The sequence below is a fragment of the Lonchura striata genome, chromosome 2, assembly GCF_046129695.1.
Source record: "Lonchura striata isolate bLonStr1 chromosome 2, bLonStr1.mat, whole genome shotgun sequence".
Taxonomy (NCBI): Eukaryota; Metazoa; Chordata; class Aves; order Passeriformes; family Estrildidae; genus Lonchura; species Lonchura striata.
In genome coordinates, this window is record NC_134604.1 from 91948666 (window position 1) to 91972766 (window position 24101).

Consider the following 24101-nt stretch of genomic DNA (forward strand, 5'->3'; position numbering starts at 1 on the left):
GCATGCTAGAGATGGGTGTCAATAATATTAGTGCTTGTTTAGACTATTTTTCTCTTAGAAAATTTCAAGTAGGTAGTTCAAATTCTCCCTCTTTTACTTTAAAATGGCATGACAAATTATAGTGCTGTGTTGATACATTCAGACTTGTTACTTTTTAAAACTAGAATGTGCTCAAAAATTCAGTTTTAAGCATGCACTTTTTATGTTATTTTCAGTTACTTAAATAATTTTTCAGAGAATGGTACACTGAAAAGGCTCTACTAATATGTTATGAAATGGTTGAATTAGTTTCTTCACTATGTATGAGTATTATGCAAGTTCTCTATATATGATGACATAGAGGAGGCATTAGTAACTTGACTTCAGACTCATGTGAAACAACAAAACTTTGCAAATCTGCAAATATTGTGATTTTGGTAGCAATCCACAAGAAGATGCTGAGGAGAGTCATGTTGGAATTTATCAGAAATTTGCCCAGTAGCTGGCTAAGCTGACCAGCAACTGATGCTTCTCTCTGATGGTACTTCAGATTTATGAGATTGTAGCCCTTTGGGTTTTCTTTTTAGAAAAAGCATCTGTAGCCAAAAGCCTACAATCCTTGCTTTGTCTTAATTACTGGAATTGGTAGCAAATTTTTTTTTAATGGGCTTTACTTTTAAGACATTCATGAAAATTTTGAGTTGCATGGCCTCTGCTGCAAGGAGGCAGTAGGCTGTGGAGCATAGCAGCAAAACCAAATATTTGGTATATTTTTCAGCATTTTTTTTTGACAGCCTCTTACTTTTCAATTTCAAGAAGACAGGAGATATTCCCTAATGGGGTTATGAGGGCAACTATAACCAAGAAACATGAAAACTGTGTTTGTGTTCCTGTATGCACACAGAATATCTGAGAGTGTCAAGTACCAGGAGAGAAGGAAAACATTCTAAGGCTCCTTTAATGCTTCTCTGGAAGTGTAATATCAACTTCTGTGTGTGATCTGATGCCTCAAATTTTGCATTCCTCTAAGCTGCCATAAAGTAGACAGAGAACTCTGCTTAATGCTTTAGTGAGATTAATAATTAATGCCTTAAAACCTAGGAATTCCCTGTTAGCAAAAAAAAAAAACTTTTGCTACATTTTAGAATTGCTGTTTAGCAAGCTCAATGTTGACACATTAATGGCTGCTAAAATTAAATGGGGGGCATTCAGTTTTCCTTCAAATGTTTCTGTTCCTCTCCCTTTCTTCATACAGGGAGAAAAGGTGGTGAACTAGCCTCAGCAGTTCATGCCTATACGAAAACAGGAGATCCCTACATGAGATCTCTGGTTCAGCACATTCTTGGCCTAGTATCCCATCCTGTACTGAACTTCCTTTATCGCTGGATTTATGATGGAGAGCTGGAGGATACATACCATGAGGTAACGTATATGCTACAGTAAATACTTCATCTTTTTGCATTGTGGTGTGATAATCTATGGAAAACTTAGAGGAGAATTTGAAAAGTAGAGTGAGATGAAAATGTGTAACATGAGTAAGCAATACATACAATGACAACCTGAAATACCACTCTCTTCATGAATTCTTCATTGATTTGGTATCTGCATGTTGCAATGTATTGTCTTCAACTACTCATATGCTAGGTCTGGTTAGTGGAGTCAGAATGGTGTACTGACAGTATGTCCTTGTTTCTGAAGACAAAAAAATTCCTCTATATCTTTTCTTGTTTACTGTGACAACAGAAATATATGCTGAGTTCTTTGTAACTTCAGAATGCAAGCCTTGTATTTGGAATGAAGCTCAGAATATTTTTCTGTCTGCATACTGTTATCTTCAATAAATGAGTTCAGTCTGTCAAACTGGTTAGAAGAGGTTTATAGTTCCAGAATAGAAAAGTTATTTGTTCCAAAATAGAAAAGTTATTTGTTGTAACTTCTGTAACATCATGTTCCAGTAATTGTCCTTTTTCTTCTTGGAAATATTTTGTATGTTTTTCTAAATTCTCAATGCTCTCCTTTCTCATATCAGTACAATCTTTTTAAAGTGATTAGATTTTTTTTTTTTTTTGTTACAAGCCAAAGAATAATTTTTTAAAAATTAGTTGAATGCTTCTGAGACAAATCTGAGTAATTTTACTCGAGAGTCAGATATGCTATCTGTTTTCTTGGAATGTCCTTCTTTTGGTCAAAATTTGAGTGACAGTGACAGCTGATCTTTAAGGTCAGAACTGTGTAAAATGTATATGAATTTTTTTTAGGAGTGTAAAATACACTTTTTTTTCCCAGTTGCTCCCCAGATATGAGGTTCTGTCTTTTTTGGATTTTATGTAGTTTGTTAGCTCTAACCTCTGCATGTGCACTGGAAAGAGTCTTCTTAATATTGGAAATTATTGTTGGATGTTGTCCTGATAACTAAAATTTTAATATGGTAGACAGTTTTGAATAAAGGCAATCAGCCATTCTTGGGAAAAATGGTGTTTGGAGTCAGTGAAAAAAGTTTGTGTCCAGAAAATGGGTATATTGTTTAAAAATATATAAGGAGGATATAATCCATCCAAACTTCACTTTAACAAAACTAATAAAGTAGTTTTAGTATTTTACAAATGAGGGGATTCTCTTATGAGGAGTTGAGAGACTGTAACATTTGATCACCGTATCAATTGCAAATTTTTTTGGGGGTTGTGCTTTTTTTTTTTTTCTCTGCATCTGTAAAATAGGAGGAATAATAGGTGAAACTATAGGTTAGAGATTACATTAATCTTTTTATTTAAATATTTATTTCAATCTTCAGTTTTTTGTAGCTTCAGATCCTACAGTTAAAACTGATCGGTTGTGGCATGACAAATACACTTTGAGGAAATCAATGATCCCATCTTTTATTACAATGGAGCAATCAAAAAAGGTATGAATCTAAAAGTTCATCTTCTGATTATTTTTTTGCCCTGTGCTACTATTTAGATTTCTATTGAGAAAATAAAGGCAAAATTTAACAAAAAATAATCTTCTCTGGAATTTTAGAATTGTTTACTGATGAAGGCTGTAGGACTGTTTTCCCTTCTATTCTCTAAATGTTAAACTTTGAGGATATCTCAGGTAGGAGGAAAAGAAGTTTGTGTTTAAAAACTTTTCATGTTAGCATTGCTATTCTGGATTGCTGTGGTAGGGGTTGTGAAACTAAGAGCACAGAAAGATGACAAAATGTCATGTTGTCTTGGTGGTTGTGGATGGCTGCCTTGTTTGTTTTTTTTTTTTCTTATAAACAAATCACTTTTTAAAAAATCCTGGTTTTGTTCAGGTTCTTTTAATAGGAAAATCCATAAATTTCTTGCATCAAGTTTGTCATGATCAAACTCCATCCACAAAGATGATTGCTGTTGCAAAATCTACGGAGTCTTCAAAAGATGGTACAGTATTAATATTGTTCAGTATCTCCCTTTTGAACTGACCTTCCCTACTATATGTGGTTTAGACTGTAAGCTGGATGGTAGGATGGAAAGGAGTACAAAAATCCCATCTGTCCTAAAGTATAGATAATTTAATGGATACTTGTTTTTTACAAAAGATGTATGTTGATGCATGTGTATAATTTTCTCAATTTGATAGGTTTGCTGGATGATTGTTAATGTACTTAATTTAGAATGAAACCATTCAAAAAAGTTTGCCTTTAGCTGCTTCGGCTGGGGTGGGAGCAGGGATATTCTTGAGTGCTGCAATAAGAATTTAGTATGTTTGACTTCTCATCAAATACACTCCATCATACAATTCCATTATACTGAGTTAATTTTGTGGTTGAAAAATAAAAGTGATCACTTGTAAGTAATAGAATAAGCAGTAAGAACAGAAGCCTTTCTAGCCGTTCTGTCAGTGTGCTATATCAATATGTCAAAATGAAGTATGTGGAAGGTTAGTGAAATTCTTTTTGAAGATTACTTACAAATGGGATTGCCAGTTGATGAACATGGAACCAAAACTTAACTGTTAAATTCCTTCAGATGATTTTGTTTTATTTAGAATAGATCTCAGTTTTAATGAATGGGAACTTCTATACCATTTGTGGTTATTCTTTGGTGGCATATTTGTTGCAATGAATTCAACATTGTTCTGATGAAAGGTAGCAAATAATAAACATCTAAACCAAGGAGACTTTATGTCAAAATACTAAGCAAAGAATATGTAGGATGCTGCTACCTCAGAGAAAGAACAGATTGCTGCCTTCTGGTGGAAGTTGTATTTTGCTACTGTAACTTCTTTTGATAACTTGTTTAATATACCAAGGATATAAAGTCTTAACTGTTGAGATATAGCTCACTGGAATAAGTTTTCTGATGCTAATCTAAATATTTTTCTGTCAAATTCTTGTTTTCAGAAAACATACTTTTTAACATTTTATAACATAATATTGCTTACATACAACTTTAAAGCTTGGGTATATGAGGTTGTTTGGTTTAGATTTGTTGGGGTTTTTTTCACCTCCAAATAACCTTGGATTAGTTTTAATATTAACTCTTAATAGTGTAGACTTCTAGCATGAGTACCTCCATGAAAAATGTTCTAGTGATAAATATCTGGAAGAGTATGTCTTCTAATAATGTGAATTTTGTACAGTGTTCAGTGCTTGCTTAGTCAGAGATAAGCTTAAAGTGCAGAAAGGGGTCAGGGTTAAGTGAATAAGGGCTGTAAATGCATTTGAACAATCATCTTGCCAGCTACTCCTGTAAAAAAGAAAAAAACATTCTTCGACTGCACTACCGTCACTACTTTATACAGCATTTATGGCAATGCTTTTCCAATATTTCTTTAAATTTGCACTTGTTTCTCTCGCTCCTTGATTGAATGGAAGATCACCACAAATACATCTTTTCTATTATATGAGGGATGAGAGGCTTCAAAGCACACCTACATTATCTTAAGTGCTGAGAATAACTGTTGGAGTTAGAAGTGTAGTTTTAGAAATATGTTTCTCTATCTGCAGTGTGGTGAAGGCATGCTGAGCATACAGTTGTCAGCCTAAATACCTCATGGTATTGCATTGCTGTCATTCTGCAGGAAGCTGCATTTGTGTTTAAGGCATTTTACCCATTTCATCCTGAAAGAACATTGTATGTCAGGGATGTTGGAAATGCTTCCTTTTGTGATTGTTTGTGCCATCTAACAGTATCCTGAAAGTCCCTTTAGATAATTACTTATTATTAAGATCATGGAAAGCTAGGATGCCAGCCTGAGTTTTGGATGCTTTTTCTCATTTTAAATCTGAGCATTTCATGGGTTTGGCTGTATTATTTATTTCTTTCATTTGCATTAGAACCTTAACTATAATCTTTCCCCGGTTTCCTTTTGATGCTGAAATAATTGTGGTGTGGAAAACTGTCTAAACATGACAACAAGAAGTCTGATGTAACTGTGTACAAGTTGGTCATCTTGCCCGGCAGGGAATTGTAGCACCTGGGAGAGAGGAACAGTAGAAAGGGCCGATAAAGTGGCCTCAGCTCCAACATGTAGTTGTCTGTAGTTTGGGGACTTCTGGATCAGGAATGACACTATATTCAGTAGCAGCTCATGGACCTGCCTGTCAGTGCTTTTAGTCTGCTGTTAGTCTTTCTTTAGCCACCTCTGGCTTTTCATTGTTCTGAGATCATTTTGCACAGTTTTCAAAACGTTTGCTTAGGCCTTGTGTTTGTTGATGTAAACAACCTTTTTAGCAGTTTTGCCTGTCAGACAGGAATGCTGTGTTTTGCCTGTGCTGGGGGCTGTGTGTGTATGCAGAGGTGGTGCATTACAGCTACAGGTGTCCACTTGACTTACCAGTTGGAGGTGAAGGGCTGTGGCCAGGTCATTTCCTTCAAGGCAAGAGAATCAGTACCAAGGAGCGTGGAAAGGCTGCTTTTTCTGCTTGAGATAGTAGGAAGTTGAGACTGGTCTGTGTGTCTGAGAGCTGCTGCTTAGACACACACACCCCTGCCTGAGTGGAGACTGGACCAACATGCCTGACACAGTGGGCTGGCCATAGACAAGTCAGGGAGTTGCCTGCTGGTTTTGCTTGTGCCTTGAGCCAGTGCTAGGCCCAGCCTCTGTGTCTAGGGGCTGAGGAGATCAGCTAGTAACTCTTTCTGGCTTGTCTTGTTCCCGCTCTTATTTTACCTGTAAGGCTTACAGCATCTTGAGGAAAGGCAGGCTGTATTAATTCTCAAATCCTTAAGGTCAATATGTGCTACTTGACTAAGTACTATTTCTCTAGTCTAGGGTTTTTAAACACAGCAGTGCATTATAAAAGTGTTTTCTCTTTTGACATCTCTTGCACTTTTTGTGTCTTATGGAGAGTTTCACTGGTTACTGAATGATAGTTTGGAAACTTCCAGGAATGTCAGTGAACCAGACATTTAGGCTTCCCTTCTTAAAGAGTGACTTCTTTGTTAGAGCCACTGCTTATTTCTTCTATTCATAAGCATTTTATTAATTGAGTAGTTAAAGTGGGAGTATATCCTTTAATGCTGAAGAAGGTATGAATCTTAGGGTAGTTGTCAATGCAGTATTTGGAGTATTGCTCCGTGTTGCCTGAAGAGGCCACAGTTCTTCCTATCTCATAACAGTTTTACTGGAGTCCCTTTCTTGATGAGCTTGTAGTTGTAGAAAACGGTGAAATAAGCTTCCTGCTACTTTCTACTGCTTCCTGCTTTCTGTCCCCAAACTACCATGCATGAAAGATGGAGAGAAAATGTCAGGTTGCTGGTTGTCACCCAGGTAACTCCAGCATATTCCCTTTCCTGTCATTCTCTTATCTTTGGAAACTCTCTTCTCTTGAGTGTTTTAACTGTCTGATTCTTTGATTTATTTTTCCCCGCACCTTTAGAAGTGCCTTTTGATTTAGATTCTGCCCATCAAAGGTTTTTCCTAATTCTGGGCTTTTAGAACTCGATTAATTATTTTATTTGTAAACTGCAGTATTTCAGCAAGCTTGAAAATCCCCAACTTTTTATATACATAATATGAGCTGCTACTGGCAAGTGCAATCTGGGCACAGATTAAAAGTACTATTGTTGAAGTGTCGGCTGCTTTAGACTTGCTTTCACTTTGGCTATGGCAAATGTATAACACAGTGGATCAGAATAAATGGCAGCTTTTCTGTTTGTGAGTTTTAACTCCAAAGCTTGTTTGCTTCAGTTTTTGAAAACTAATTTAATTTTAATTTTTATTTTCTTTTAGCTGCTGATTTGTTCACAGATCTGGAAAACGCATTTCAAGAGAAAATTGATGCAGCTTATTTTGAAACTAGCAAATACCTGCTGGATGTCCTCAATAAGAAATACAATTTGCTGGAACACATGCAGGCCATGAGGCGCTACTTATTACTTGGTCAAGGAGACTTCATCAGACATTTAATGGACTTGCTCAAGTAAGACAATAGGAAGGGTAATTATGTTGGATTTCTGATGATTCTGTACAAGATCAGCACAAAAACTGTTTTGCTTTTTGAATAGGACCCTCTAAGTACCTTGTTCAAATAAATTTTTGAGTAATATCTTTTAAATTATATTTTGGATTTAATTTCTTTCACCCTGAGGATTAAAACTTGTTCTTCCTTTTTGATAAGCAGTACATACAGTACCATTTGACAAAATCTTGAGAAGTTATACTAATACAGATGTTGGCCCTGTGACAGCCTCAAGGATGTTGGCACTTCTCTTGGTCCTGTCAGCAAGTTTAAGCAAAAACATTCTGCTCTTGATGCTACTGATTAGCTTGGCTGGAATTATTAGGCCTCTGTATTTTGGAGGTGTTTGGACTAAAGCATTGTGTCAAAACCCTTCAATGCAATTTAAAAAATCTATTTGGTTCCTCACTGGCTTCTGTTTCAAGAACTCAGGTGCACCCACAACTGCTGAAACCAGTTCTTAAAAGAGTATTTGCAGGTTCACTTTTACATGCTGGTGCTACTGATGAAACTTCTTCAATGAGAAGCATTGGCTTGCAAAGCTTTTGCTTGATCCAGAAGGCAGACTTTGTAATAAAGCTTTCATTAACTTGTTTGTATATCAAAATCAACAGTATATGACCACACTTTATACTATTAAGCTGAGTGAGGTTCATTTGTGGAGTTAGTATTACGTTTGAGGTAGGAGTGAGAAGTTTTCCAGTACTGATCCTGAGGGACAGAAAGATATTACAAGAGTTGCATGTTGCAACTCTTTAGAAATTTGAAGTTACATAGAGGGGGTGGGTTTCTGTGTTCCTGCCAGCTCTTCTGAGACCTGAGATGGCTATCAGTAAGTTTCTCAAATTTGAAGTGAAATTATTGGCTTGATGTACTAATGATGTAATCTTCCTCATTTAAAAACTGAATGCAACTCAAAATTATAGACTAGCTAAACTAACAGTCCAGTAACTTCAAATTACTGGCATTAAATGAGGATTAAGTTGCTCCTTATGCTAATATTCAGGAGTGTAGCTGCATATGAATAGACATACTCTGCCCATACTCTGTGCAATATTTTGCTCACTGATTATCTTCATGATTAAGTCTGAAAGAGTAATAGTTTTGAGTGCCGGTTAGATAAGGGTTTTGCTGTGTACTGCAGTTACTACTGAATTGCTGCTGCAGAGTATTTCAGTGATATGCTGTGACTGTTTCATAACCACCAGGCCAGAGCTTGCACGACCAGCCACAACCTTATATCAGCATAATCTAACTGGAATCCTGGAAACGGCGGTGAGGGCCACGAATGCCCAGTTTGATAATCCTGAGATTCTCAAGCGATTGGATGTTCGCCTTCTGGAGGTCTGTTGCATCATGGTGACTCTGATCTGAAAAATGCCTTTGTTTGTGTGTATATATGCAGACATCTATATGAAACAAAATTTGCATATGTGAGTGCGTTTCCTCCCTTCCTTTTCACTGAAGTTTACTTTGAGTAATATAAAGGTCATTTAATAAGTCACCTTCTTTTTGCCTTCCCTGCCTATTGCCTATTTTTTTCCAAGATATGGGTTTACAGCCATTGACAATACAAGGCTGAGTATTTGGGGCCTAATAGAAATTGATGCTGGTTTGAGGTTCTCCAAACAGCTCTTAATGTGGTTACTCTTACAAGAATTGGGGCAGGCTGGGGTGTGTGCCTCCTTCTTACCTCTTGTTCAAAAATGAGAAGCAATGAAAGCACATTTCATGGAAGAGGCCTGTGGTAAGAAACTTGAGTTATTTTGAAAGCTTCAGTCCCTGAGGTGAGACTTCAGTGATGAACTGTAGCATCTGAAATAAATCTATTTCAAATGCCAAAGAAATTTATCCTTATTGTTATTTTCCCTTACTAGGCTCAGTGGGGAAACTGATGTTGCAAACATCAGTATTTATGTGAGATCAGTCTCACCCTTGTATCAAATGGTTTGATAGATTTTTGCCTAATCTGCTACTTTCAACAAGAAACTCCTGTATAATTTGTTGATGTGGATGCTTGTTTGCTCATAGGCCCTTCAGAATGAAAGAGTAAGCAAGTCATGCTCGTCTTCAGCTTTAGGATGCTCCGATTATACACTGACAGTACCATGTCTTTTTAATACAGGTATCTCCTGGGGACACTGGATGGGATGTCTTCAGCTTGGACTATCATGTTGATGGGCCAATAGCAACGGTAACGTCATACACTGCTGGCTCTGAATGTGTTTTGGATTCCGAATTAAATTGCTAAGGTTTTTTATTGAAGTAACCTTTTTTTGTTCTGGAGTGTGAAATCGGAGATTTTTTTATTTTTTTTTTTCCTGCATCTAGGATGTACCCACTGTATCAACAGTTAAGCAAAAATCTCAATTCTTACCAGTTAGTGTGAGTGCTTAAAAGCTACATGTAAAACAATCATTACTGAAAATCAGTAATTCACTTCTTCATGCACATTTTTTAGCAAGTACTTAAGAAATTGAGTGCTCCTATTCCTTGATGATTACTAGTCTGTAGATACTAATTTGGGAAAATTTGAAAGGAACTAAAGAATGCATTTTTTGAGAACTTATTTGTGCTGTCTAAATGGCATTTGATAGGTAGTTGAATTGTTTATCCAAATGTATTTAGCCTTTACAAAGAACTTTTAAAGAACTGTTTTTTTTTAAGCAGAACAAACTGTGAGTCTGACCAGCAGAAGGTATTTTCTTGTGCAGTTTCAAAACAGGCTTAGGCTTGGTTTTGTTCACTCCTTCTTACACTTCCAGCTGTGCCCTGTTCAGTCCTCAAGGGCGGATCTTTCCAAAAGCTCTGGGATTTCCTGGAAACTTTTTTTTTACAGTATTTATCAATAAACTGCATGGATCAGATAAGATGAAAACTGTGAAGAGGTTCTTGGTACTTCAAGACATGTGGCATGTCTTTTAATTTGTACCGATATTTTCTTTGTTTTGTAGGTATTTACACGTGAGTGCATGAGCCACTATCTAAGAGTATTTAATTTCCTTTGGAGAGCAAAGAGGATGGAGTATATTCTTACTGATATATGGAAAGGGCACATGTGCAATGCAAAGCTTTTGAAAAGTATGCCAGGTGAGAGGTGTCCAGATGGATGACATGCTTCTAAAATGGATACAGATGACTGCATCTTATTTTAAACTGTGTGTTAAGAGGGGAAAAAGGTGTCTGATGAATGAGATGAGATTAATTTTGCGCTTTGGTGCTCCTCTTGACTGGCTGTTTAATGGTAGATGATGGTTGGGATGATGAAGGTAAAATAATATAATTGTAAATAGAAGTTTCCTATTTGTTGTTTTACTTAATCCTTGATCCCTGTCTTGGAAAGTTGCATTACTGTAAGTATCTTTATGCTGGCCTGGTTGTGAGACTGTAACTCTTCCATGCTTTTGTATTCATCTTCCTTGATTCCTTCTTGTTTGTACCGTATGTCTCCCTTTTTCTTATGCTGTCTGTTAACTATTTAGTCTCATGCATGCACAGTTCTGAATTTACTAGTTTTACCTTCACTTATTCCCTCTGCTTTTGTTTAGCTAAGAACAGAAGATGAAAGATGTTTGAGAAGAAATAGGAAAGCTCTGAGATTTAGTGGTTCTGGTTTATGTTTTATGGACCAGGACTTACTGATCCTATTTCTCAGCTAGAGAATATAGCCATATTTGTGAGCATCTGTACTGGCTCACTCTTGAATTTTTTTCTGCATGGCTATCTTATCTACATGTCTTTCAGTAAAAAGTAACTATTGAGAGTTACACTTCTTTATGGCATAGTAATACTTACAAATGTATTATTTTATAATTAAGAACTTTTGGTGGGTGGGAGAGGACACCTGGCCTCAGAAGGTCACTGCTGCTACCCTCTAAGATTAGTGGCTGTGTTATGAAGTGTTCAGTATGGTGAAAAGAGTTTATCAAGCTGATTTGTTGGCTGTGCTTGTCCTTGCAGTCTTTAACATGCCATCTCTTTGAATTTTTTTACAGAGCTTTCTGGCGTATTGCATCAGTGTCACGTTTTGGCATCAGAAATGGTCCATTTCATTCATCAAATGCAGTATTACATTACATTTGAGGTATACTCTACTCACCCAGTTAGTTACTTAGAAAATGAAGCACGTGCAATATTCTGTATGTGTTGTGTTCTTAAAGTTCAAAGAGCTTGTCATCTAGCAAATCGAAACAGCCCAATCCTGTATCATTGCTGCAGGTGCTTGAATGTTCATGGGATGAGCTCTGGAACAAAGTCCAACAAGCACAGGACTTGGATCACATCATTGCAGCTCATGAAGTTTTTCTGGACACAATCATAGCTCGGTGCCTGCTGGATAGTGATTCCAGGGTAAGTCGTCTCCTTTGCATGTAATTTTAACTTTATGATCTTGGCATATATGTCAGGAACAACCTTCTTTAACATTGTGTGAGTAAAGGGAAAAGTAATTTTTTTCTCTGATAAAAGATTTTATAATGGTAGGTTCAGTACGTACTGCCCATTATCAGCAAATGACACGTGTTGATATGTACTGCCCATTATCAGCAAATGACACGTGTTGATAATAAAACTTGCTATAGTGTGGACCAGTTCTTTTTCATCCTGAGAAGCTGTGTGATCATGGAACTACTGACATAGGGCTTTGCAGAACAGTCTATCCAGCTGTGTAAAAGACTTTTTTCTTTTACTTATTTTTTCCTTTTACTTTTTTCTTTGCTCCTTTTCTGGAGAAGGCTAGAGCTGTGCTGTACAGCTGTTTCATTATTTTGTTACCTGTCTCACAGGTACTTCTCAACCAGCTTCGAGCAGTTTTTGACCAGATCATTGAGCTCCAGAATGCCCAAGATGCAATGTACAGAGCTGCTCTAGAGGAGCTGCAGCTGAGGTTGCAATTTGAAGAGAGGAAAAAACAGCGTGAGCTTGAGGTACAGTGAGGATATATCTAGAATGTGAAAACAAATTGAGGCTTTTGATATATGAAGGATTTTAGATGCCATGTAGAGGTATCTAAAATGTTACACAGTTTTCCATGCCACAGTAAAAATGAAAAATGCAGTTGGGACAGATGTAAAAGTCATGAGAAGTTGCTGGTGAGTTCAAGCGAAACACCTAAGTGTTGTTTTTGATTTCTGTCTTCCCCAAAATCTGAGTTGATTTATCTAGTGGACTTTGGAGGATGAGAAATTTAGGGCTCTTTTAGATGAAGTAAATGGAACTCTTGCAAAAAATGCCATAGCTCCATGTCTACCTCCTTGCTGCAAAACTGACATGCACTGTTGGTGCGAGACTTGCCTTGCTTAGATTTCTTTTTTCTTTTATGCTCTGTACAACCACCGAGGGGGGCTGATAGTTTCCATATTGGAGGCTCTATGTTTGTCTTCCTATGGCAATGGTTGGTTTTTATAAATCTGATGTAGCTGTGCAGAAGGTGGCCCAGTTAGCAACTTGAATCATGTGATGCTTCACCTCTTAACTTGTTTGGTTTCTGTGTAGGGCAAGTGGGGTGTAACTGCATCAGAAGAGGAAGAAGAGAACAAGAGGATGAAAGAATTTCAAGACTCCATACCTAAAATGTGCTCACAGCTGCGAATACTCACTCACTTTTACCAGGTGCCTCTTGGATTATATTTTTCTAAAATATGCTGAGCTTTATGTAGAAATTACTCAAATATTGAGTAGATGTAACTTCTGTATTCATGTGTGTGCAGTTTGTGGAGCTAGGTCTTTGTTTTTTTCCTTCTGTACTTACAAGCCTGTGTTCACCGTTGCTTATTAGTCAAAGGTTTTGTGATCATTTATATTCACTAAACAAAGGAGAAGTGTCCTGAGGGCGAAAAATAATTCCTTCTGCATTCCATTTTTTTCTTCACAATCTTTGCAAGTAATTGCTATTAAAGACTGCAGAAAGTTTCTTATTAAGGGCCTGATGCTTAATTTTAAATTCACTGCGGGGTGGCAGTGGATAAGATGTTTGGGGGAGCATGTTCAGGCTATCTTCTGTAAGTAATTTATTATGGCTTTGTCTTTATTTGTTATATCTGATGCTAAATCTACCATTCCCCAGAAAAATGAGCCTAGGTCTTCAGACGTAGGTTGTAAGTAGGTTATAAATAAATTGTGGTTTATGTGCTCTGCAAGATTGCTACAAGTTGGCAGTGTAGGTTTTGCTCACTTGGACTGTATTAATTCTGAGCCCTATTATAGATTTCCAAACAGGATTTCCCTGGCCAGCTTTGGTCACCTTTGGAAGTAATGGAGTGCTCTAGTTATGGGAATGTTCATGGTATTATTTACTGGAGATTAGGAATGAGCTCTTCAAATGAGTCTTCTCATCCAGGCAAAGTCCTCTCCTTTCCTGTGTCCTGCTGGGCTCCTGCAGTGGCATGGCTAGAGCCAAATGGGAAGATGGTATGCAGAAGTGTACCTCCCACCTGCCAAGTGCAAATCCCCCCTCAAATAGCTCCAAGTGCTCAGTCTAATTGGGTCTGCAGCACTGACTGCCCTCCTGGGCACAAGCTTTGCTGTTCTGGGGTGCCCTGTGCTGCTGTACAACCCACATCAAATGTGTGTGTTTGAAGCTAGCAGTGACCTAATGCTCTCCTGAGGCAGTGGCACACAGAGGCAGCTGCTCTGCAGCCTGGGAGCCTTTAGACAGATGGAATGTGCCAGGGGGGCACAGGGAGTGGGGAACACACTTTAAAAGACTGTTTGCACTGGAGACTCTAGCATGCATAGCAGATATTTGAAAAATAAAAATGAAGTTCTGGGTTTTTGCAGAAAGAATGAAACCACCATAACTGTTGGATATGAACCCTTGTGCTTGCCTTTTCCCACATCTGTGCACCACCTTATATCTGTTTAAAACACACCAGGGATGCTTTAACTGTCTCTTGGGTTTTTCTTTCCTCTTCAGGGCATCGTCCAGCAGTTCTTGGTCCTGTTGACAACCAGTTCTGACGAGAGCCTTCGGTTCCTGAGCTTCAGGCTGGACTTCAACGAGCACTACAAGGCCAGGGAGCCGCGGCTGCGAGTGTCGCTGGGCACGCGGGGCAGGCGGAGCTCCCACATGTGACACCGCAGCCAGGGGCGCCTCTCGCTGCCCACGGCCACCAGTGGTGACACAGTGCTGCCAGACTGCGGGTTCGGTGTCTCCATTGCTGCAGGCAACGTGTTCTCACACTGTGCTTGTGTCACACTGGATAGCAGAAAGCAAAAAAAGCAGGGTTTTTTACACTGAAGTTTCTAGAATTTCAGACTGTATGGGCTGATTGAACCTCATCCAATCAACTTGTTAAATCATCCTTTTAAATAAATGCCAGTTTCATTTGAAGCTTTCTGAGCTTTTTCCACTGTAACTTATATCTGTGTCAAAGAAATCACATGTTCTTTTGTTTATAGAAAGTACCATTTCCTTTTTTAATAAGAAAATAAGAAGGTTATTTTTTCTATATGTACTTGTTCTATTTGAAGAGAGCTTTTGTTAAAGCCAACAGATCAGGACCCAGACCTATTGTCCTTGTTAAGAAGCTATACAGCATTTCATTATGCTGATTTTCAGTGTTGTGATGTGTTTGACTGTGTGAGAAACTTTGTATCAGGAGACATAAAGTTATATTTAATTTTTTTGTTGTTTTCAAAGTTAAAAACCTGGAATAAAAATTTAGTGGGGAAATTCTATGGTTGCTGTACAGGAGCAAACTATAAAAGCAGAGTCAGGAATGTACCTGTTGCACATAAGATCTAAAAATTAGGTTAAAGCCTCAGTACTGAAAGAAAGTGTTGGTTAAGCTTGAATACTTAATATTCAATATCAGAGATGTAGAAACAAACTGACTTGGCTAATGTTGACTTCATTCTCTCCACTTTCCTATTTTTTTCATTGTAAATATTTATATATTGCTGTCCAGATGTTGGGGAGAGGGGGATTCTTCTTTTGCAAAGTTGTCATTATATCAGGTCATTTACTATGTTCCACAAGTGCGAGCTTAGAAAAATAAAACCACAATTATCTTTCACACAAGTGTGTTGCTTTTGAAATTGAAAGTTTTTCACAGGTTAAGAAAGGAGAAGCTTCCAATTAGAAGCATTGATTTATATAATCCTTCCCATTGCAGGGTTTTGGTACTAGTCTTATCTGCACTGAGAGTTGTGTGAAATTCTTTAATTAACAATTACCCTCAGATCAACCAGCTCTGTGGCCTTTTTTGCCTTTTGCCCTTACTCTGCTGGAACCCTTGGAAGTCAGAGGCACCTGCCAGGCCATGCAGGTAAGGCTGCTGTAACCCATTATGGCAGTGAGTTCTGATGGGGACCATGTGCTGACTTGCAGCCCTGGACTAGGTGTTTTGCTCTCTGGACACCAGGATTCCTGTTGTGCAAGTCTCAGAATCCTTGCTTTTGTTAAAACATGGAAGGCTTCTCACCCTGTGCCCTGCTGGTGCAGGTGCTGTCACTGGATGTAGTGTGCAGGCAGCATTTCAGCTGTGAGCAAGGATGGACTCTTGTGAGCCAAGGGAAACCTGTTAAGTGTTGAGCTTGGCATCATAAAGTCATGGATCATTGATAGGCAGGTGTAACTCAATTTTTGCCAGTGTGGTGGGAGCATATTGTGGAAAAGTCTGGAAGAACAGCAATGATTGATTGTGTTTTGGCCAAAACTTAGAAAAAAAAATTAGCTGCACAAGCACTCTTTTGGCCATTGGGTTGAGCAATGTTGCATGATCACATCACTAGACAAGTCAGAGGCCAGAGAGGCAGCACCAGTGTTGGAACTAGAGGACAAGCTCCAGAGGAAGATTAAACTCTCTTTGCTCCTAAAATGAATGCAGCAGTACCCAGGAATCTTGCAGTACTGGCCACGCTGGGAATGATAATTTTGCTGTGATTCTACAGCAACCTGTTGATCTGGAAAAAGTCTTCACTGCTGCAGGAGTTGCTCTGACTGCTAGGCTGAGGGGAGCAGTGGGGACCTGCTATTGTTGCCATCCTTCTTTGTGGGTGGACATCAGTCTCTTATCCTCTAACCTGGCAGCTGGTATATTTACTTCAATTTACACGTTTTTTCTTGTGATGTCACTTCTGTCAACAATTCTTAACAAGTGGGAGAGAAATGATCCTGTATTCCATTTGTGCCCAAAGGCCAATATTGACTTCTACACAAATGCACATAGTGACCGGCTCCTGCTGCTGTGACTGCACAAGTGGCTTTCCTTGTAGTGGGTGGCAGCAGCACCCTTAAGGTACAATTCTGAGGAGAAATGTGAGAGATTTTCACCTCTGATTTTTTTAATACTGAAGTTACATACTGCAGTTAATGTTAAAGAATAATTACTTGTAACACATTTGCTCTACAAGGATGCTCTTTATTTTTTAATACACACTTCTGACTGGTAATTTCAGTGTTTTTTTCCTTAGAGTTAGTGTCTGAAAATACAAATACAGCTCTGTGTCTGTATTTCCAGGCTGAAACAAGCCCAGCTCCTGCTCACTGTATTCTGTCCCAGGGCCATTGTTAACTAAGCCTGCACACTCAGCCCCTTTCTTTTCAGGTTTGCCAAGGTCAAAAGAAATTTTGGAGAAACTTCAGTAAAAGTAGGAATGCAGAAACCAAGAACAAAACTATCACCCAACTTAGGGTGTCATACAATACAACATAGCAATACTAGTGAAGGGCTATCCATGTGGTGCTACCAATATTATAAATGCTTTAAAGGGAAAAGAGCTGGAAAATATTTTTTTTTTCTTTTAAACTACAAGGGATATTGTTCTGCTAACTGAAGGGAAATAATACCTTGACCAATATGACCTCTGAAGAAGAAAAAAGTTAAAAAAACAACCCTGGAAAGTTTCATCTCCCTGTGTGCATTCTAACATTCTACTGTACCCTGGCTGCACCAGGGTACAGTATGATGCAGTTTAGTATTTTAGAAGCATCCACAAGGACATGCATAAGCTCATGATATAATGTCTTTTCCAGTGAATTAGTTATAAGCTTAGGGTAGGAGATCAAGGACAGAATATAATCATAATCCAGTTTTATTTAAGTGATTCTATTCAGTCAAGGCCTTGAGCATTTTCTCCTCTTATGCCAGAGGCAGTGAACAAATGCCAAAGTCTCTCAGTCTTGCACAGGAGCAAATTATTTATTTGAAAAGCTTAAATCTACGTGATTTGTTTTGTTAAAATTAGTTGTGGTAGGATTTTATCTTCCTCCTGTCACATATGTAAGGTGTTCATGTTTTAGACAAGAACTTTTTCAACCTTTTAAAATAGCATTCTTAGCAAGAATGGCCAATTATCTTTGGTCAGTGTGAAGCTATACCTTCCAGTAAGCTACATCCAACAGTGACTCAGTATTGAGGACACTTAAAGTACGTATGTAACTTTTAAAACAGACTGAATTGCAAGGTAATAAATGGTTGGGGGAAAGGGAGGTATTTGGACAGAAAACTGAAGCTTTATTTTAAACTTCTAGACTTTGTAGTTTTCTGTGATCTTGCATGAATGTTTCCTAACGCTGACCTTAGAAACAAGCTGTGGCTGTGCACATTTATACTCATTTCAATTTTCATCTGAATGAGCAGCCTCAGAGATGACAGAATGTATTTCACACTCACATAAGGGTGCTCAGGGAGTTCTCCAAAGTGCCTCATTAATTTTGAAAATCATCTGTTGATTACTTGAAATCTAAAATGCCACTTTGGCTTCTAGTAAGATTCTAACTGGAGAGGAAAAAGTTGGGAGAGCTGCATGAGATGTGCAAATATTGGCAAGTAGAGCAGGGCCAGGTACAAGAACCTGCTGTTTCATAAGTCAGAGGAAATAGTTCTATCTGGTTTCTACAAGGGCATTGTAACCATCATCTGCTTTACCCTGTTTAACAAAACAAAATTATTTACAATACCAAGGATGATAATAATAAAAAATTACAAGTAAAATACTCTTTCTTAATCTGCAGTTGTTCAGAGTGAAAAGTTTCTGCTGTGATTGATTTAACATGTATCATTCTGAGGACTTGCTGAATGACAAGTTTAAAATATAATTAAAACATTTTATTTTTATGTTGACAAGGAATACTATGACTTTAAGGTATGAACCGTTCAGACTCCCTAAAGTAAAAGGCTCCCTGATGTAATGTTTTAACTATTTTTGTTAGATTGTGCATTGCAATGCAATGCAATCCTTAAGGTGTGAAAATCACTCATAAGGATTAACTTGGTGCTTACTTTCTTTCACCAGAAGAGCAGCAAAGTATTTGTTGTCTTTATTTTTGTTCCAAAGTTAACTTTTTGCTAATACACTCTGACAACCCTGTACTGCACATTCTTTCATGACTTCATTGGACTAAAACCTGAGTCGTGTGAGTGGAAATAGAGACTCAAGTGCAGTGAAAAGCCAAAGCTGACCAGAAGGGTCTGGGGTCAGAGAGAACACAGAGGTCAGGAGAGTTAAAGAAAACAAACTGGTGGATATTCATTCACAAAAGGAGAGAAGGGCAGAGAAGAGAGCAGGAGTCCTGAAAGGCATCAAATGGCGGCCAAAGAGACGCTCAGAAAATAGTAGAGAAAGAAAAACATACCAAGAAAAATCTGAGGAGTGTAGAAGGTGAAATTTCTATCACTGCACAGTTAATTCACTTTAGCTCTTTGTGGAGCAAATTATGTTAAATGTTTTCCTTCAGAAGTTATCAGAACAGCAATTAAATTAGCTAAACATTTGGGTATAGAAAATGCAATTGGAGTGATTATTACCATCAGTCTGAATATTAAAACACATGATAGGAAAAAGTTGTCACAAGGCAATTACCCCGTGTATGAATTCTTCCAGTGACACAGAAGATGAAAATGAATTATTTGCATTTGAGTTACCTGCCACAAGAACAAGGTAGTTAGGCATCTAGGATGCCTCTCATTTCTACAATGGGAACATTCCCAAAGCTCCTCAAGGCCACTTCATCACCCTTTAAAGTTTTTCCAAAATTACCAAGTGGGAAGTAAAGAACAGTCTTCTTCCTTGCTTTCTAAGAAGGCACTGCGTTCACTCCTTAAAAGAGGGTATTTGTGCTGAATTTTACCTCTTGCTTTTGTCCAACCTGCTGAAGAACATAAACAAACAGAGGGAAATTACACACAGGCTTGCAACAGTAACTAAAAAGGCAGCTGGGAGCTTTCCTTTAACAACCTGATGTGTAAAAATAAGATATGCAGCATATTATGATGGGTAGAAAAGGAAGAAACTAAAATTCTATACAAAACAAGCGATTGAACCGTCAGATGGAGAGAAGTGAAATTGCGCCATTTAGTGGTGAACAGGAAGCATAAAGAGAACATAAAATGTGGCGTGAAAATGGTATTTGAAAAATGAGAAAAGCATAATTTCCAGTCATTGCCACTTTATTAACACAACTAAAGTTTAAGACAAAACCGGAATCAGATCCAGATTTATCCCAGAGCTAGAACACATGCACAGGTTCCAATATTTCACAGACAAAATGTTCAGGAAATCTAAAGAAAGCTCCTCAAATGAAAAGATCAAAACAGACATCAAAACAGAACAGGATATAATTTAGAAAAAAAAAAAAAAATTGGATGGTAGCCAGGAAGCAAAATAAAATAATAAATGTTACCACTTCCTTGATTAAGACTGCAAAAAGGCAATACTGTAAGTGACTCATGAAAAAGTTGTGTAGAAGTTTACAACTGTTTGTGGCTGGAACTAGAAGGTTTCTAACTGGACCATTATATAATTGCAGGCTTATTTATGTTTGACCTTTTTCCTTTATAAACAAAGAACTCCTCAAAATCACTTTTAATAGAGTAGGGAGGAACCAAACAAGACCAAATTTTTTGGTTCAGTTTTGTCAAGCTGATTTGGATGGACATTACTACTTGTAGCAAGCACTGGGCCATGCTGAGGGTCTTCCAAACCTCACCAGCAAAATGAACTGCATCAGGATGCAGAAGAAGAGAAATCCTGCTGATCCCATACCTTGCCAGAGCCAGTGATGCTGCCAGTGCAGTGTCACACATGTCACAGGCGTGGTGACTCTGTGTCCCTTGCCAGACCAATCTTTTGCAGTGGCTTGCAGAGCTCCAGCGGAAGCTCTTCATAAACCTCTAGCATTTCTTGGACCCGCAAAGAGTTTGCTTTTCAAACTCAGAGACTGAAATTCCTGAAGCAGCCTTTAGAGGACAGTGGAGAATTGCAAATGGTGCATTTTCAGCTGTGGCCTCATAATCCGGGATACTTTGGTTTTTATATGAATTATGAATTCTGTTTCAAAGTGCAGACAAAGTAACGATGTGTGCTATATTTTTTCAAGACAAGGTTATGACTTGTAACAGAGGTGCACTTTTATTTATATTGTAGCCTTTCTATCAATAGGAATTCGACTTTCTATCTGGCTAAGCTGTGGCCTCACTAAATGAACAGCTGCATTGTCAAAAGGAACTCACTTCTTCATGTTGAGGTCTAATGGAAAAGGTAAGCGGTTCCCCCAATAAAAAATACTGGTAGACCTTTTCTGGAGGCTGTGGTGACCCCAGCCTTCGGCACTCGGGCTTTAAATCTGTAAGAAATTTGCTGGCTGGGTCAAAATGTTGCACATCTCCCTCCCTGGGAAATCTTAGGTCACATTTTAGGACAGCTTCTAGCAATAATTAGACTGTAGTTAGGTTTTGTTTGAAATGGCTGGGAGCTGGCTGGAGCTGGCAGAATGCCCGTGCTGGGGGTGCCTGGTGCTGCTGCATGTCCCCCCAAGGGTGGGTTTGAGTGGGCTCAGGGTGAGGTCCCCACTGCTGCGGCAACGTGTTCTCCCATGTGTGACACCCAACAGCAGGAAGCAAAACAAGCAGGGCTTTTTACACTGATGTTTCTAGAACTACCAGACTCTATGGGCTGATTGAACCTCATCCAATCAACTTGTTAAATCATCCTTTTAAAAGTACCAATTTTGTTTGAAGCTTTCTGAGCTTTTTCCACTGTAACTTGTATCTGTGTCAAACAAATCACATGTTCTTTTGTTTATAGAAAGCACCATTTCCTTTCTTAAGAAGAAAATATAAATAATTTTTAATACATACTTGTTCTATTTAAAATCACTTTGGTTATAGCCAGGAGTTTTGGATTCAGACCAAATGTTCTTGTTAAGAAGTTATATAAAAAGTTTAGTTATGATAATTTTCCGTACAGTACTATATTTATAACAACCTTAGGTACTTTGATTTTTTTCTGTGTTCATTTTCAAGGTTGGTATTACAAATAGTAGACATTTAGTAGGTCTGGTTACTTTACAGAAGTGAACTGTAGAAGCAGATCAGGAGTGACCTTACTGCTTATGAAATATCCTAGGAACTAAAATTAAAACCCCAATGGTGTCAAAAGGAATTATAGTTTATTTTCAAAAACTGATGTTAGAAAATATCTTGAGTAATCGAGATCTACTTTATTTTTCTTTTCTTGTTTATTTTCCTGCTATATATTTATATATTTCTATCCAGATATTGGAGGAGGGAATGATTCTGGATTTGTTTGCAAAAAAGCCATTATGTCAGATAATTGAAATAACCATATATTATGTTTCACAAGTTCAAATTTAGTAAAAAGCAGTTGTCTTTTAAACAATTGTTTTGCCTTTTGCAATAGAAAGACATTAATTTTTGAGCAGGGTAAGCAAGGAGAAGGCTCCAGGTCAGAGTGCAGGTGATTTACAGATCTCTCTAGCAAGCAAACCCATCACAAGGCTTTGGTACTAATATTAACTGTAGTTACAGTTGTGGGAAATTCATTATTTAAATTTGTTCTCAAATGAGCCACACCTGTGACTTTTTTTGCACTTTCTTTCCCCTTACTTTGCTGGAACCCCTGGGATGTAGAGACACCTCCCAGGCCGTGCAGGCAAAGCTGCTCTGACTCATGAGGAGGAGGCTTCAAACCTGCAGGTGCAGACTGAGAGGTTTGTCCTGTGCCATGCAGACACTGCTGGCAGTGTAAGCAGAGCTTCCCAGTGGGTCATCCTGCAGGGTAACCTGCCTTTCCCAGCTGGGATGGACACAGACCTTTCCACTGCACTTGCTGCTGTAAGAGGAATGGAACTGTGGAGAAGAGGTGATGTTCAGGCAGTGAGACAGTCCCAGGAGGGGGTTGGACACAGGGCAAGAGATTCAGCCATGATGTCATTTTCTTTCTGGACAATTAAGACATATCACTCTCAAGAGAAAGCCTTTTAAATCAAAATCAAAAGCGGTATCAAAAGTGGCTGCCAGTCCCTTGAAAAAAAATCTGCTGACAAGACATCACAAATTCTGTAGTTGAGGCAAAGACATTCTTTCTCCTCCTCCCAATCCAATATAATGTGTCCAGAATTTTTGCCCAGAATAATCTGGGTTATAGAACCTGCAACTTACACTGCTGGTCTGCTTGACTGCACTAGACAGTTTGTTTGACTGTAGTGCGTGTTTGGCTGTACTAAATTTGTGTCATGACCAGTAAATGACCAAATCCACTGTTGTGAGGAAGGCATTGTGGGTCTTTTCAGTTTTCATTTCTGAACAGCAGCTGTGGATTACAGGTATTTGTGATAACTGCTTATGATTTTTGGGGTACAGTGGAATTACAGAAATTCCAGTATTTTTATCATTTGCTTTTGGTGCTGAGTTAGTGTAGGATGCCTCATGATCAGACTGCTTTTCAGAAATCATGAAATCCATACCATTGCCCTAGGACTTCTCTCCTAGAAGTCATGGATAGTTGACTGCAGCTATTGCTGAGATTTGTATTTTGTATGGTAATCACACCCTCTTTTTGCTTATATTTCTGAGTTTTGTCTGTGTTCTTCTGATTTTGATTATTTTATTTTTTAGGCAGTTATCAGTATTAATATTCTTCCTTTGTAAGAGAAAAATTTCAGAAAAGGACAACAGTTGGACCTAATGGTCTGAGAGGTCTTTTCCATCCTTTTTAATTCTATGATACTCACTGATATGAGTTAAGAGGCCAATTAAAATAAAATTACATCAAAGATCTCATTATTGTTACCAGCTAATGCCATACTCCAAAGTTCAGTGGTGAATCTTGTAACTGCAAGCACTTATTTGTTAATATCAACCATCTAATAATTATGTGGGGTGGGGAGGGCATTAGCTGTTTTCTCCATGACTGAAGTAACTGTTGAAGCCAACACTGCCCCAGCCAGTATGAAATCAGAGACTGCCACAGAGACTGTAATATGATGTTTTCATACATATCTGCAGCCTTTGTGTTCCTCGGGTCAGGAGGGAATCATTCAATCTGTATGTTAGAGGGGGAAGACCTCACTTTGCTGATAATCCTGATAATCCTGCGCAGTGTTTGACATTGTTGTGTAATCTTGGGTAATCTGTCTTGACACTGACAGGAGTTTTCTTTTTCACTTTGTTAGTGTCTCTGAATGGGTGGAAATCCTGTAACATCAACATTTTCTTGATTTCAGTAGCAAAAAAGGTATCACCAAATTGTACCCCTTGCTAGCAGGCATGTAGACTTGACTGGGTTTACCTTGTGAAATACTTACTCTGCCCAGTAAAATGCAAGGAATATTTCAAGCATAAAGAATGTGAAAACAGAAATAAGATTAGTAACTTTAGTGTTTCAGTTGGGGTGAATTGGACTTGGAGGTGACTATATTCCACATTTACTTGAATGGTGTCTCTGGTGA

The 24101-nt window shown here is 38.2% G+C and overlaps 1 protein-coding gene across 1 annotated transcript in view; it reads left to right on the forward strand.

Annotated features, from left to right (window-relative positions):
- The window catches only part of TUBGCP3 (tubulin gamma complex component 3), a 48681-nt gene extending 33253 nt beyond the window's left edge, over positions 1–15428 (forward strand). The window contains exons 11-22 of the mRNA XM_021545531.2: positions 1235–1401; positions 2771–2881; positions 3275–3383; positions 7180–7369; positions 8617–8752; positions 9534–9602; positions 10363–10498; positions 11404–11492; positions 11627–11758; positions 12193–12333; positions 12902–13018; positions 14322–15428. Of these exons, the coding sequence (XP_021401206.1) occupies positions 1235–1401; positions 2771–2881; positions 3275–3383; positions 7180–7369; positions 8617–8752; positions 9534–9602; positions 10363–10498; positions 11404–11492; positions 11627–11758; positions 12193–12333; positions 12902–13018; positions 14322–14480 (1556 nt within the window). The 3' untranslated portion in view covers positions 14481–15428. The remainder of the gene's footprint in view (positions 1–1234; positions 1402–2770; positions 2882–3274; positions 3384–7179; positions 7370–8616; positions 8753–9533; positions 9603–10362; positions 10499–11403; positions 11493–11626; positions 11759–12192; positions 12334–12901; positions 13019–14321) is intronic.
- Positions 15429–24101: the final 8673 nt, after the last annotated feature.